We start from the raw sequence: 14,703 nt of genomic DNA on the forward strand, positions 1-14,703 counted from the left end.
GTAAGGCATCATATTACATCCCGGAGATATTACCAGAGAGCCCATTGATCCAGTTGTCTATCATAGGATTGATAATAGGAGAGACTAGGGCATCGGTTATGAAATGACCACAACCGCAGGTCTCTATTAACGTTACGTTGCGATTTGGAAGTTTATTCTTGAACTCTTTTGGGCCATCAACGCTACACATTGGATCATCAGTAGAGTGAATGAAAAGGACAGGCATATCTGTAAGAATATACTCAAGATTCTGCTTTACCATATCCACGGAATCGAATAAAATGTATCCAGTCTTGAATGACATTTTCTTTACAAAAAACCAAGGGTCCTACAGAAGTGTATATTTTTATAAACAAACTCACATTGTAGCGCATAAAAATATACACTGACTCCCCGTAGTTCAAGTATTTTTCCACAGAATTGTCTTTTTTATCCATTAATTTTGAAAATAATTTTATTATACATAGAAAGTGTTTTCCAATTCCAAGCAATTTGTCGATGTTAAGCATGGATGATATCCCTATTATACCATCAGCTATTTTTTCTCCACATTTGACATGTGCATTAAAAATTTGAGCAGCCCTTATAACAACATTTGTTCCCATTGAAAATCCGAACAAAAATGTCCTTTTATCCGTAGGAACGCTCTTGTATACAATCTCTTCATTCCATTTTTCATTAGGATCTCCAAACTTACCTCTTTTCACTATACTCACAAATTGAAGCATATCGTATGCAGAATCATCAGAATCACGGAAATAGCATCTCATATCTGAAATAGATTCTGAGAATCCGTGAGATTGCAACTCCAAACCATATATCGAGTATCCCATCATGTTCAAAAACTGTATAAAGCTACCTTCAAATTGAAACTGAGGAAGTAGATCAATAGCATCTGCTCTGTTCCAGTCCTTGTACTCGAATAAGTGCTTATATTTTGCCGTCTGATTTAAACAAAAATAGCTACTCAAAGGTTCAGACGTTCTCATTAAGATTACATCATTGATGCTTGGAGGTATTTGGAATCCGAAATTTTCAAAGTTCCATTCCAGGTTGTAAGGGAAAAAACCGGAAATGAAATGTCCACGAATCCCCGATGAAATGATAAGGGTCGCCCTATGGTTTTCTGCTATAATTGCGTATGATCGAAGTCTAAGACCCTGCCTATTCGTAAAGCTACCCGTCATAATCTTTCCCTTGTGGTTCTCTTTTATGGATGCATTTACAATCCTCTCATCCGAAAAGTTGGGAACGATTTCCAAAAGATACTTTGCAAAATATTCACTTTTAGATACACTTCTCCATTTCTTACTCTTTAAAAAATAGTGCACTATCCGAGTTTTGTTTGAATTTGTTACCAGAGCATATGACATTCCCGATGAATTCGGTAAACATAACCAAAAGTATATGCAGTATTCATCCCCTTGAGCTTCCCATATGGTATCCTCTCCGTCGATGATTTTTGTTAACAAAGCTCCAGGGAATGGAGTCATCATGGAAATGGATGGAGTTTTTGTGCCAATTGTATGTAAAACAAATTTTTCGGCATCGACAGGTTTACTTACATCCAGTAAAATCCTGTTATCAATACTACATAGGTCAATGCCCCTTCCATGGAGTTTAAGTCTATATTCATATTTACCAATAACATTCCAGGCTTTTCCATCCAGATAATAAAATAATTCTTCTACATAAGATGAAGTGGATATTATAAGATGGGCAAATTGTGGAGAACCCTTCGAATGAAAAGAGGCGCAAATACAATTCTCTCCTTCAAGCTTCCTTTTCCAAATAGTTTTGTTATTGCAATTTACAGATTTTAAAATGTATCCTGGATTTGGAAAACAAACTAATGATGGATAATTATTTGGAGAATTGAAGCAAACAAAATCAGGCTTAACTTTATCGGTATTTAAATCAGTTAATTTGAAAGTATTCTTGTTCACAACAAGCTCATGGAATATTCTATAAAATACATCTACTTGAACTTGTTCCCATTTTACTACATTAATAAAATAAGTTGAAACTTCTGCATTATTCGTGTCAATAGTATATAGGTGTAGGATTGAGGGCACGCCACTATATATGGAGACCCTGGCAGATAGATATCCATGTGCATTTTCGCAAATTAAAATTTCCCCGTCAACAATTTTGTTTAGTGTGTATCCTTGCTGTGGACTTAAAACAGAAATATTAAGGCCATACGGTGCCGTTATAAATTTACTAAATTTTAAGGAGTCGACATTGCCTATGTCGAGAGTAACAAAAAGAATATTTGCACATGTTTCATTATTAATTTGTCCAGTTAGTGTTTCAACTACTTTCTTATCGACGGTTTTTACAACAGAACTTTGAGGAACGCGATTTGGCGGTTTCAAATATAGCGGAATCTTTAGTAGTTTTAACTTTTTATTAGATTCATCTTCAGTAATTTGCACCCATTCACCTTTGTTATTGTAAAATTTATCATGTAAAAATCCATAACGTTCAATTATTATACGAACAAGTAGCCATTCATTTTTCCTATAGAAGGCATGTATGTTTACACATTTTTCGCCATTCTCTCGCACCCATATCTGTTTATCCCCTTCTACAACTCTCTCTACATTATACCTTTGATTTGGTGTATAAACAAAATGTGTAACCCCTGAATATGACCGATGCTCCACATTAAATCCTTTGCCCGCATTCCTACTAATGTCCAAATATAAAGCATTCTGTGATAAATTTGCTGCAAATGTCTTTCTGATAATGCAAACAATTAGGACTAGTGATCCAAATAGACCCTGGATCACTAGCATTTCATCCAATCCATAGTGTACAATGTTATTTCATTCCCATCAAAATTATACGCTGCAAGAAACCCTTTCAATTGCCTAGTCGATATATTTTAGTGGTTCTGATCATCATTCTGTATTAAAACTAAAAATATAGTAACACATCCAAAAGAGTATCATCCTAACCAGGTAGTAATTCTTCAGGCAGAGATTCTTCCCCTGAAACTTGTGGCAAAAATGTGAGTTCTATGCCAGTAAAAAATTACACAGTGATAGTTTCCCATACTATATTAGTGCAATTTCCTCTAATATCGCCCAGTTTTGACTGTGCATCAGATTCTATACACAATTATAAAGAGTCTTTTCTTTCCATACCATTATCTTGTTACTCCAGTATAAATATTTTAGTCACAAACAAGATTGGATGTGAATTATGCTACCACTTTACTCGGATAAATCAACACAGTAAACAGAATATCGTACACATCAAATAATACTAGTATTAAAGGTTATAATAAACATTTAGTTAAGAAACAATTGCCGTGTTAATGGAGAATTCCGTGATTAGTCCCCATTTGACCTTGGAGAATGATAGATAATACAAACCACTTGTAAATTTTAATATAATGATTGTGAAACACGGAGCCTTTTTCCCAGGGTCGCCGATAGTAAACGTGCAGGTATAACCTGGTGCGATTATTACTTCAGTATAGCCTTGCTTAAGAACTCGTCAATACCTCCTTTATCAGACGCAATCTTGTGAGCCTTGTTGACTATGACTCTACCAATTCTTATATCATCCTTGCTGTCCATAGATTTCATGTCCTTCAACAGGCTCAGTATACCCTCAAAATTGAGCTTCATGAGCTGCGGGGCGAGGAGACATGTCAGAGCCAAAGCTACGGTTAGGGAACTAGAAAGTCCATTAAATAGCATGTAATCCCAAAGTGCAACAACAGATCTGAGAGGTAAGCTCGCGACAAATAATGTAAGGAACCTGCACGCATTTAACTCTGGCTGTAAACTCTTACCATTGATGCAAGAATACCGCTGGTGATACATCTTCTCTTTTAATATGAATATGCAGCTCTGGTGTTACATCCTTAATCAGAGTTTCATATGCTGGAAGTACACATAAGATGCACGTATCAACAAACCCGAAATATAATCCTTCACCATTGGAAAGGCAGGTTTATAAAATTCAGCAAGTTTTAGCTCATTCATGAGACCAACAAATCCGATAAAGGATTCCTTCTCTTTAAATCCACTGACCAAGAGCAGTAATCCTAAGTGGATGTGCATTTACGGCGTAAATCATACCTGCAACAAAATTCATTCCTTGGCAATAGCCAATCTCCGGTTGATAATTTCCGTATGCTGACTACGTGTTTTTATCATTTACATGGGTAAACAGTACCAAAATGCGATATAACTGATCCTGTGCCTCTTTATCAAATACTTTTAGTTCAGGAAAAGTCCTGCAACAAATGCGCATTTTTGAGTTGTACAAACCTTGGTACATCAATATTTATGATAGACAAGTACTCATTTTCCTTTGCGGAGTACGATTCATACAGATCTTCGAGCTCGGATGCGTAATGCTGATACTTGAGAGCAACTTTCCATATTTCCCATCTAAACTCCTGAGGTATACCCCTAATTATGAGTCTTGCCACAAAATTTACCAAATTACCTATTTGTGCGTCTTAAAAACGTATTTGGGTGGGTTTTCGCAAAGGTTTCTAGACCGCGATCGATCATGGACTTCCACTTCCCGAACCTCGTCTGTCTATATAGTTCTCCAATACTCTGATTAGTAATAATTATGGGAGAATGTGGAATTACCAGCAATTCGTGGATAAATTGTACTTTAATCGCCTTTTCCTTTGCGCCCTCGGCCAGTTCCATAGCTGTCATCCTATTGCGTGGATCATAATGTTTTAAAGATTCAAGTATGGGATACTGGTATGCGGAATTGATTATTTGTGTCCTGCTTTCGGTTAGTGTGGGTTTGGCCTGCCAAAGTGTCGCGTGTCTACACAACGCTTGCGTTTCCTCACTGCACATTTAAAAGTTTGCACATGATTATCGCTATAAAGGCGACTTAATCGCAGGAACGTCTGGCAGTACAGTAAGGTCATTTAGCCCTTAGCACGTTCCGTTAACATGACTAGGTAAGTGAATGTTATAGATAAAATGACGGTCTATAGGGAATGTGTTGGAGTTTTACCTCTTTAAATGTACTGTTAGATGAGATTCAAGCATATCCAGGGCTACTTTTGAGCGTAGATCAGCCTCATTGTGTATCAATATACAAGGAAAAGTTGACCAGTAGATGAGGAGGGCGTACGAGGTACTCATAGGCTCTACAGCGGATGTAATTCCAACTGATGGTGATTTTAACCTTAAAGGAGCCTTGGATCCTAACGATTTTGTGCTTGCCGGAGACAAGTTGGTCAATTTCTGCACAAACTGGAAATGGTAAGATAGTCACCTTAAGACAGAATCCCGCAGGATTTCAGGGACACATGATTTGTCAGTTGATTACCTGCCATATACCAAGCAATATCTACGCTCTAACAAAGTAAAATGTGTAAAGTTATGGGAACCAGTAAGTTGTTTGTCCAGGCAATAATGACCATATAGGAATCACACAAATGTGATTCCTGGAATGTTTTTGATGATTCTACTCGTGAAATAGACAGGGTAAATTGTTATATACACAAAACGTGCTTCACAGACTACGAATCATAGTAAGGATATAGCAGGTCTAAGCGACGATGAAATCGCGAGTAGAATTTATAGGAGCTACGATATAAGCATAACCTACGATCGGTATTATGAAACACCAAGGATATGGCTGTTTGGATTTAACCAGGCACGTTTTACTTTCCTATAAAACCACCTAGTTAGGACTTCCAATCACCAAGGATGAAATGCTAACAGACATACCCACCGAATACATTGGGAAAACTGTGACCGCAGAAAGGCACCCATTCACAGGGCGTTTAAATCTAACAATCCACCCTTGCTACCAAATTGATGCAATGAATAAACTTTACAGAGGTAAAGAAGAGTACAGGTATGAATAATGGGAAATCCACAACAATGAATAGGCCAGAAAACATTGTTTTTTTATCGCTAAAGCTATGGTCATCCATACTTCCATCCATAAATCTATCCGAGAGCCTCAATTTTAATACAAAAACATTATACTAGTGTTATACTTGACATTAAGTTATATGCCCTAGAATATATGCTTATTATGGTATTATGTACTGGAAACGGCAACATATTACCGTTAAATCATACAATACGAAATACGACAGCTGCAGGATTTGAACCTACGCGGGCAGAGCCCAACAGATTTCTAGTCTGTCGCCTTAACCACTCGGCCAAGCTGCCTTGCCGTCGCTACGAATCTACAGCTTATATAAGTAACCGAGGCAATAATGTAGATGACGGACAGTGAAATACATATATGAGGTTAATTAATATACAATTTTCCGCTTTTAATAGAATGTCAAAGCTTCCCAAGGGCATTTTAGAAATGAAGCCATATTGACCCCAAAACCGGCTAAACTGTGCCAAACATGAATCGCAAACATAATAAATGAATAAAAAGGAAGATTTTACAAATTCAAGAGTCCCAACACCAATACGACAGCTGCAGGATTTGAACCTACGCGGGCAGAGCCCAACAGATTTCGAGTCTGTCGCCTTAACCACTCGGCCAAGCTGCCTAGCAGCAGCGCTCAGAATTTAGGGTCATACTGTATCTCATTTAGACACGTGTATATAGTATTTCATTGTAAATTCTGGTTGCTTTATGTATTCATCAGAATTAAAAAGTTCTTCCTGGATAATTGAACAATATGGAGGATTTAGGTTAACCCCGTAGAAGCATATAACTTGATTTGTACCAGACACTGAAATGACCGGAATTTCATCCTTTAAAATATGTGGAAAATGCATCCTTGCCAATAAAGCTGCCGCAGTTGGCACCCATAAAGACTTACAGGGGACTGTATCGTCATTCCTAATCAACCTAATATCGAACGAGAGTCCATTGGAATTTGTCTTTGGGTCAATTGGTACCAAAAATTTCAGACAAAATTCGTCAGATTTTGGTTGTTCATGTCCTTTTATTGTAGCATTGATACCATCATGAACATAGAATTTGCAGTATCTATCAGAGAATTGTGGCTCCTGTTCATATGTGAGATCATCCAGTTTTAGGCTAGTGTGCTTCAGATAATAGTGCTGATGAACAATAGCTCCTGAACAAAGGGTAAAATACTTCGGTGCAGTAGTTCCAGGATTTGATTCAAGTTTTTGCACACTGTCGTAAATAGCACGATAGTTAAGTTCCTGGTTGTTATTAGGCCGAAGAATGTAACGCCTCAAAATTTCCTCCTTTACCATCCTGTTTTGAATCAACAACCACTCATCTACATGGAACAGCTCTGTATTGAGAAGGCCAATTCTCCTTAAAAATCTAATCTTCCTTTGTAAGTTGGCAATTTCCTTTGTATAAAATTGACTAGCATTTTTATTGTATAGATTGGTATACATTTCGTAGTATGACTCCAGCACATACGAATCAAACGAACTAAAATTAACAGACTTGTCATGCACGTTCCCATGTTTTTTAAAAATGTAATATTCAAACATATTCGCCTCAAAATTTATCATATCTTGTATGCCTTCACTCTGGATCGATAAGTTGTTAAAGCGAGTACTAAGGCTTCTCGCTACTCGTGTGTTATCGGTTTCACTTTTAGATGTGTTAACAAAGTTGCATAATTCTGGAAATATCCTTTTACGCAAAAGATTACGTCTGTATGTCTGTTCATAATTAGTAGAATCTTCATGATATGATTCTCCAATAATATTCATGAAATTTATAAGTTCATCCTTAGGAATATCTATAAAAGGGCGTACTATTACTGAATCTTTACCAAAATTAGCAGTTAGTCTCATTCCAGACAGATTAGAAATGTGCGTACCACGTAGTAGCTTTTGTAAAATGGTTTCGATCTTGTCATTCAGAGTGTGTCCCATGAATACTATACCTCTTGGATTTTTGTCAAGTAATTTTTCCTCTTCAGAGTATTGTCTAGCTACATTCTCGATCTTTAAATGACCCTTTGATAATACAAACATATCAAAAGTTACATCAGCACTAATTGGCTCTGATAGTTCTCTAAAGGAGAACGGAACAGGTGGAAGTGTGTTTATCAGCTCTTCACAGTAATGACGGCGCATTCCACGTGCCATATCTTGGAAACCCTTTGAGGTATCAGCTGTATTTGGTTCTTGATGTTCTAATTTTTTGACAATAAAATCAAATCCATAATTTTTACATGCCTCACTTATACATTTTATATCCTTGTCTGTATCATCTCGTACCTGGTGATCCACATAAACAACATGAAAATTTTTAAAGAAGTTCTCGAGGCAGTTTAACGCTACTTCCTTCGGATTTGAAAAGTTCCCACCTAGTTGTTTATCCCATAAATGAGAGGATACAAGGTTGGTAATGTTCTTTTTTATTAATCCAAATGAGTGCAATAAAGCCATAGAATCCACTCCTCCACTGCAAGACAAGACAACTGGAAGCAAATTAAATGTACCAGAATCATTCTCAAGCTTTAAGCTGTAGAATTTAAGCAGGATTCGTTTAACAAAACTCCATAATGCCTCTACGGGGGCATGTAACTTTACATCTATATGGTCACCCCTTGATTTGAAACTGAAGAGAAGATTGTTTGCCTGTATACTTTCCTCTACTTGAGGTAATACAGGATCTAGATTCACATCATCAACTGTAGATAATTGATTTTCTGTTTGCGATAATAGCACATGTCTTTTGGACAGTAATGTGTTATTGTATAGGAAGCAAAACCGATCATGAGATAGTGCTTCTGTTATTGAAATTACAAAAGTAACCAACTTTATGATAACTTGATATATTCTCATTACTTTTAGTGTAAGATTGTCGGTTATTTGCTACATTATATATTCGTCCAGGAATAACACTCATTAATGTTGTCTATCCATTTTATCCTCATCCATGCCAATATTTCAAAATATATGATAATCTTCTACCACTTAAATAAGCAATAGGATGTGTGAAATGGCATAACTATGCTAAAAATGAAGACCCAGCGCTCCTCAAAATCCACTCGTATTCATAGTGAATATACCTCAATAATCCATCACAATAAGCTGCAAACCTACGAACATAAGGATAGGAATAAGTTTTACTGCATTTATCCCGAATAAAAGTACTTTCAATGGTAATTTTTGCACGCGATGAATGTGGCGTCCCAGACCACCATTTCTCTGCTGTGGAGCTCAGATCTCTCAATAAAGTTTTAAGAACAAAAGTATCATATCCAAAGAGTAAATATACCTAAAGAGTATCGAATGTGTTGCCATATAACCGAACCAACAGTTGATTATATAGGAAGTTTGACACATTTCATTTTATCAACGATTTGCTGTTTATTTTTTGAAAAATCTTGCTGATTTACTCTTTAAAGAAAAGGTTAGGGCGTTGATAAATCTGCATTTGCGCCACAGCATCCGCTTACCAGTTTTATAACTTCCCCTTTGGTGTCTTTACTGATTTTCACCCAATGGTTAAAACTACAAATGTTCAAGGGTATCTTCAGGGGGATTGAACTCTAGCTCATCGCATAATATTAGTTGCCAAGATTCTGTTTTACTCCATCTTTGCCAAAATATCGGAGAAAGATGCTGAGTGTGTACATTATATTAATGAAGTTAGAATAGCCAAAACATCGGCTTAAAATGGCCTACAAATACAGTGACCAAGGGTCAGTACCATTCAATCCACCATTGATGGATGAAGAAGTTGAGAACCAGGAAATTACAAAACAAGATGTATACTCGATACTTTTGTTATTATTGCTCTACGTGATACAGGGGATACCTATAGGGATCAGAAATGCTATACCACTGGTAATTCATGATCGAGCAAGCTATTCAAGTATAGCGCTACTATCACTGACTAGTTTGCCGTATGCATTAAAGTTGCTCTGGGCACCTATCCTAGATTTTGTGTACATACAACGTCTAGGTAAACGTAAAACATGGATAATTCCAACCCAGTTTCTATGTGGACTGTTTCTATTATATGGCAGTATTGATGGAAAACTCGATAACTGGATAGGTCAGGATGAAACAGTAGATACAGCCACACTTTTTATTTATTTTTTCATCATTTACTTTTTATTAGCAACGCAAGATATTGCCGTAGATGGGTGGGCATTGACAATGCTGCCCCCTCATTTGAGAATACATTCATCAACCTGCAATTCAGCAGGCCAATCTCTCGGGATAAACATTGCTTTTATGGGTTTTATCACACTAAATTCCCGCGATTCTTGCATAAGACTATACCATTTTTGGAACAAAATTTGTTCTTTGTTCGGTATAAATTATATTCCCCCTGATGATAATTCCATTGTCCCTTTAGTCACACTTTCTGGGTTCTGCAGATTTTTCGGAATAATCATCATACTATGTACTATTTGCGTTTTCTTTAAAAGAGAATTGGACGATAAGCCAATTCTTAGAGATGAAGTTATAGAACTTGAATTTGGAACAATTTCTCAGCAGGATCCATATATAAATGAGAAAAACACCCAAGTTTTACAATCATACAAGACTCTAATGAAGATCATCTTTTTGAAACCAGTGCGCATAATGGCGTTTCTATTATTGACAAAGAAAATATTCTTTTCACCGGAGGAGCCAGCAGATCTGAAACTACTAGGAAACGGGCTTCCAAAAGACATGTTTGCACTCGCCAGGCCTATCCTTGTACCCATTGAGATTATATTCCCACCAATTGTAAGTTGCATAGTTTACAATTTTTACTGTATTGCGTTCATCTTACTTTTATTTGCAGATTTCCATCTACATTAACCAGTATGGCGCATCATCTGTCATGCTCAGGGGGTTGTATGCGCACTTACTAGAATTAATTGCGTCTACAGTATTTATAGTCATAACTGGAATCTATTACAAAGAGGAAAGGGGAAGAATTTTGCGTCTGTTATACTATGGTGTATTCATTTCCATGCTGGTATTTCGCCAAATCGTCAAAATGGTAATCAATGTGGCCGATGTCGCCTGGTTTGCTACAGTCTCTGATCCTAAAATCGGCGGGACATACATGACACTTTTAAATACGTTTAGCAATATCGGATACCTTTGGCCTTCTTCATTGGCATTTTTACTCGTTGATCCACTGGGTTAGTTTATGTGCATGCATGTTGTTGAATCCAATCTTTCAAAAAAGATTGATATGGCTGGCAGTCTTGCCTATTGAGTAGAGGATGGAGAGGGTCTATTCAATTTATGACCAAGGATAATGTAGCATTAGATGGTTGTACTGCATAAGCATGGGTGGCATCCCAAAGTCAGACTTGGAGATCTTGTGGATGACACTTTTATGGCGCTCTTTACATGCCATTCTGGTTGACGATTTCTCTAATGATAAAGAGTTACGGTACTGGCATCCGAATAATAGTTAAATGGTTTGGACGTATGAATAGTATTCCCAGTTGTCTGGTCACACACTGGGTTTTGGCTACCGTATTGGCCTTCCACCTTTTCACACTAGGCATTATGACTATCAATCAGTCGCACATATTCACTTATTGGTTCCCGCTATTCCTCCCTATTTATGCTTGTTACTCACCATCACGTTATAGGAATCTTGACGAAGATCGACGGCATATACATCGAGTGTGCAATTTGTATCGTGTCTGGGATCATTCTATTCCCCAAGTATGATGCATTGATATCTCGGCTAAAATCGTATGGCCGACGTGATTGGCACATTGATTGAGGATCTTACACCTCTGTCCTGGGTGGGGTCACGCGAATAGCCCCTAAGCCCTAGTATATAATATGCTTCGTAATTTTTTCTCCTTCCATAGTTATTAAGCGTGTGGTTGTAATTATTGTAGCCAGGGTCCAACCATCGGTGTATCCCATAGTCGACGGGTGTGAAGATGGCGAACTTTGTGGAAGAGAATCACCAAGTATCTGAAATCGGGGAGTCAAATGTGGACGTGGATCCATCAGTTTTGAATGGAGTAAGAAGCGGGAACAGGTCAAGTTTCAGGACATCACAGCGCGTCTACAAGCCCGTTCAGAACGGTAGAAATGACTTGGGAAATCCACTTTACCCCTATGGAGGAAACTTTCAAGGACAACAATACAATACAAATTGGGGAAATGATAGCAACATACAATTTGAACAGGGAAGGATGTCTTCCGGCAACGCTGGGGGTTATGGAAGCTACGGAACCAACTCGTACACTGGACAAAATGGGAATTATATGCACAGCAGCTATGGGAATGCAAACGCTAGCAGTGCTACTTATGGTACGAGTAGCAATAACTACGCTGGAAACGCCAATTATGGAGGTACAGCCAGCAGCAACTACGGCAGCAGGATGCCATTGATGGGAAATGGAGGCCAAATGCTGAACAGTGGCAACATGCCACAAGGAATGCCCATGGGCAACATGAATCCAATGGCAACAACGTCCAATATGGCGGGATCAACTGTACCAATTTCTGAATCCAACCTCGAGGAGATTGCCTACCTTTTCACATACCGCTATTATTCGCTTTTGAACAACAACCCGTCATCAATGTACAATCTCTATTCCAAGGAAGGACACCTGTCCAAACCGGATTTGTCCGGGAAGCGGGTCTTGGCCATGGACCATAATGAGATTCGTTCATACTATCAGCAGTTTAGCAACGTTAGCTTTACCTCCAACATACAAAATATTGAAATACAACCGATTAACAATCAAGGACTCTTGCTAGTACTCATCACAGGTACTTTTACCCTCGTGTACCCAGAAGGTCATGATGTGCTGGAAGAGACAAAGAGCTTTGCACAGTCGGTCGTGCTATCTGGAGACTTGAGTAGAAGCAGATTTCATATTGTTAATGATATACTGGTTGAAACTAGTGGAGAAGGAGCAAGTGAAAATGTAGAAACTGTTGCTGCAGGTACTACGGAGGTTGCAACAGCGGCCGTAGGAGTAGCTACAACTGGAGCACCAGCCCCGCAAGGTGAAGTCGTACAAGAAGCTAAGGTAAGTATTCGTGGAACTCTTGTGAAAGTACAATGAAAATGAGTTATAAGACGACTGATGTGTCCTGATTGTCATTACTTAGAAGGTATGAATGACGATTTATACATACTGACCATTCTGCTCACACCAGTTGAGAAGCGGGAGTAGGATGAAGGTTCTGGCAGTACTATGGACGCTATGTTTGGTAAAATTATGTTACGGTGGAAATGACAGTGAGGTAGACTCTAATCTCTTTAATGTTGAAGAGACAGAGGAGGATGGTGTACAAGGTACTCAACAACCAGCGAAACCAGGGGTCGTTCATCAGAATGGGAAACCTACCCAATCAGATCCCTTACCTGATTTCAAACCCAAAGTAGATTCATCCCTATTCAATGCAGAAGATGCTGAGGAAGATGGTGTCAAAGTTCTAAGGTTCACACCTAAACCCGGCATTACCGCTACTAAGCTTACCTATGGAGAAGATAAAGTTTGGGAAGAGAAAAGGAAGCAATGTCTCTCGGCCCTCTTATATCTGGATGGAGAGAAGCCTACTCTGGCCGTTATAAAAACTAAAGGTATTAAGAGTGGTGCTGAATTTACAGTCTATAAGTATCATAATGGTAAGAAGTGGAAGAATTGTACGAAGCGTACTCATAAAAATAAGCTTAAGAAATTAAAGGAGAAGTATAATCCTTCCAACGCCTTCACCTCCTACTGGACAACCTGGAGAAACTCTAGATCTTTCCAATCCAGATGAAACTAAGTTAGATGTAAATACAGAAAAAGATGAGGGAGTGACTGTTAAGGAATACTCTCCAAAGAAGGACTTTAAGGTTACATCCGTAGTTGATGCTGGCAAGGAACTATGGAAGGCTGAAGGAGCCAATGAGAAGTCTACATTTGTACAATCTCATACAAAAGGTTCTACTCTCATTACCATAGGGATAAAGAACGGTAACAATTATACTGGCAAGTACTTTCAAAAAGCTGCTACGGATGGAGTATGGCATTGTCTCACACAGGATGTATTTTTAAATAAGCTAAATGAAATGATAAAGTCTGGATCATTATCTCCTAATCCTTCTTCTTCACATCCTTCTACTTCATCTTAATAGCTTCTAAATAGTGACTCCTTACCCCCTATGGATATAATGCAGTATACTCTCCCGTTGATATACTAAAGTAGGTTTGGGTAAACTTTTAGGATCACGAGTCCTTCCTAATGGAATGTAATCCGGTCTCTCATTTTCTCAGAATCCATACTCGCATTTTCCACGTGGAAATTACAGTCGCCTTATACCAACTTAGGATATTCACAAAACACTAAATCCCACATTCATGTTTCACACCAACTTACAGAAACCAAGTGCCGACAAGGACAGTTTTAAGCTTGCGATTTTCGGGATTCCTCACATGGTTACCGAGGGTATCCTGAGAGATTTATTAAATCAGAGACTTAAAAAGTTGAATCACGACGGTCGTGTCGTTGATATTGCTCTTAAACTGCAAAAACCAAGTGCAAGGAACAAAAACACAAATGAGTCCTTCCTATATGCCTTCGTCGAATTGGATTCACCAGAGAGCGCAGAACTGCTCCTTCTGAACGGCTTGCAGATACACGACAAGGTTATTACTCTTGAAGCATACAAAAGGAATACTGACAGAAAGAGACACGAAGGCAAACACTCCGGTAACCCTTCCAAAGTGCCAGAGTTGCTGAGAAAAGTTAAAAGATGAAAATGCACACTGGTGCTTTTAATTAGACTCGATTTGTATATATTCTTGTT

At 38.1% G+C, this 14,703-nt stretch overlaps 6 protein-coding genes and 2 non-coding genes across 8 annotated transcripts; 3 read left to right on the forward strand and 5 right to left on the reverse strand.

The window, feature by feature from the left end:
• Positions 1–13: 13 nt before the first annotated feature.
• On the reverse strand, positions 14–2,801 carry BEWA_015350 (conserved hypothetical protein; the record flags this gene model as incomplete). Its single annotated transcript, XM_004832371.1, has 2 exons — positions 14–328; positions 363–2,801. 2 exons carry the CDS (start codon positions 2,799–2,801, stop codon positions 14–16), a joined length of 2,754 nt encoding a protein of 917 aa, XP_004832428.1.
• A 487-nt stretch (positions 2,802–3,288) lies between these two features.
• On the reverse strand, positions 3,289–4,957 carry BEWA_015360 (TBC domain containing protein). The gene is made up of 8 exons (XM_004832373.1): positions 4,623–4,957; positions 4,471–4,586; positions 4,290–4,433; positions 4,195–4,255; positions 4,098–4,158; positions 3,935–4,063; positions 3,809–3,899; positions 3,289–3,774 (listed from the first exon to the last, which is right to left on the reverse strand). The coding sequence occupies exons 1-8, from the start codon at positions 4,842–4,844 to the stop codon at positions 3,477–3,479; spliced, it is 1,122 nt and encodes a 373-aa protein (XP_004832430.1). The 5' UTR covers positions 4,845–4,957; the 3' UTR covers positions 3,289–3,476.
• BEWA_015370 (conserved hypothetical protein) lies at positions 4,836–5,869 on the forward strand (the record flags this gene model as incomplete). Its single annotated transcript, XM_004832372.1, has 6 exons — positions 4,836–4,951; positions 4,988–5,258; positions 5,300–5,388; positions 5,424–5,483; positions 5,518–5,655; positions 5,687–5,869. The coding sequence occupies exons 2-6, from the start codon at positions 5,168–5,170 to the stop codon at positions 5,867–5,869; spliced, it is 561 nt and encodes a 186-aa protein (XP_004832429.1). The 5' UTR covers positions 4,836–4,951; positions 4,988–5,167.
• Positions 5,870–6,100: 231 nt separating this feature from the next.
• On the reverse strand, positions 6,101–6,182 carry BEWA_015380. Its single transcript has one exon. It is a non-coding gene; the product is annotated as a tRNA-Ser (tRNA).
• A 256-nt stretch (positions 6,183–6,438) lies between these two features.
• Positions 6,439–6,520, reverse strand: BEWA_015390. The gene has a single exon. It is a non-coding gene; the product is annotated as a tRNA-Ser (tRNA).
• A 37-nt stretch (positions 6,521–6,557) lies between these two features.
• BEWA_015400 (conserved hypothetical protein) lies at positions 6,558–9,078 on the reverse strand (the record flags this gene model as incomplete). The annotated part of the gene is made up of 1 exon (XM_004832374.1): positions 6,558–9,078. Exon 1 carries the CDS (start codon positions 8,757–8,759, stop codon positions 6,558–6,560), a length of 2,202 nt encoding a protein of 733 aa, XP_004832431.1. The 5' UTR covers positions 8,760–9,078.
• Positions 9,079–9,596: 518 nt separating this feature from the next.
• BEWA_015410 (conserved hypothetical protein) lies at positions 9,597–11,070 on the forward strand (the record flags this gene model as incomplete). Its single annotated transcript, XM_004832375.1, has 2 exons — positions 9,597–10,661; positions 10,720–11,070. The coding sequence occupies 2 exons, from the start codon at positions 9,597–9,599 to the stop codon at positions 11,068–11,070; spliced, it is 1,416 nt and encodes a 471-aa protein (XP_004832432.1).
• A 646-nt stretch (positions 11,071–11,716) lies between these two features.
• Positions 11,717–14,653, forward strand: BEWA_015420 (conserved hypothetical protein; the record flags this gene model as incomplete). Its single annotated transcript, XM_004832376.1, has 2 exons — positions 11,717–12,934; positions 14,276–14,653. Exons 1-2 carry the CDS (start codon positions 11,831–11,833, stop codon positions 14,651–14,653), a joined length of 1,482 nt encoding a protein of 493 aa, XP_004832433.1. The 5' UTR covers positions 11,717–11,830.
• Between the last annotated feature and the right edge of the window lie 50 nt (positions 14,654–14,703).

The sequence above is a fragment of the Theileria equi genome, assembly GCF_000342415.1.
Source record: "Theileria equi strain WA chromosome 4 map unlocalized gcontig_1105316255033, whole genome shotgun sequence".
NCBI classification, from domain to species: domain Eukaryota; phylum Apicomplexa; class Aconoidasida; order Piroplasmida; family Theileriidae; genus Theileria; species Theileria equi.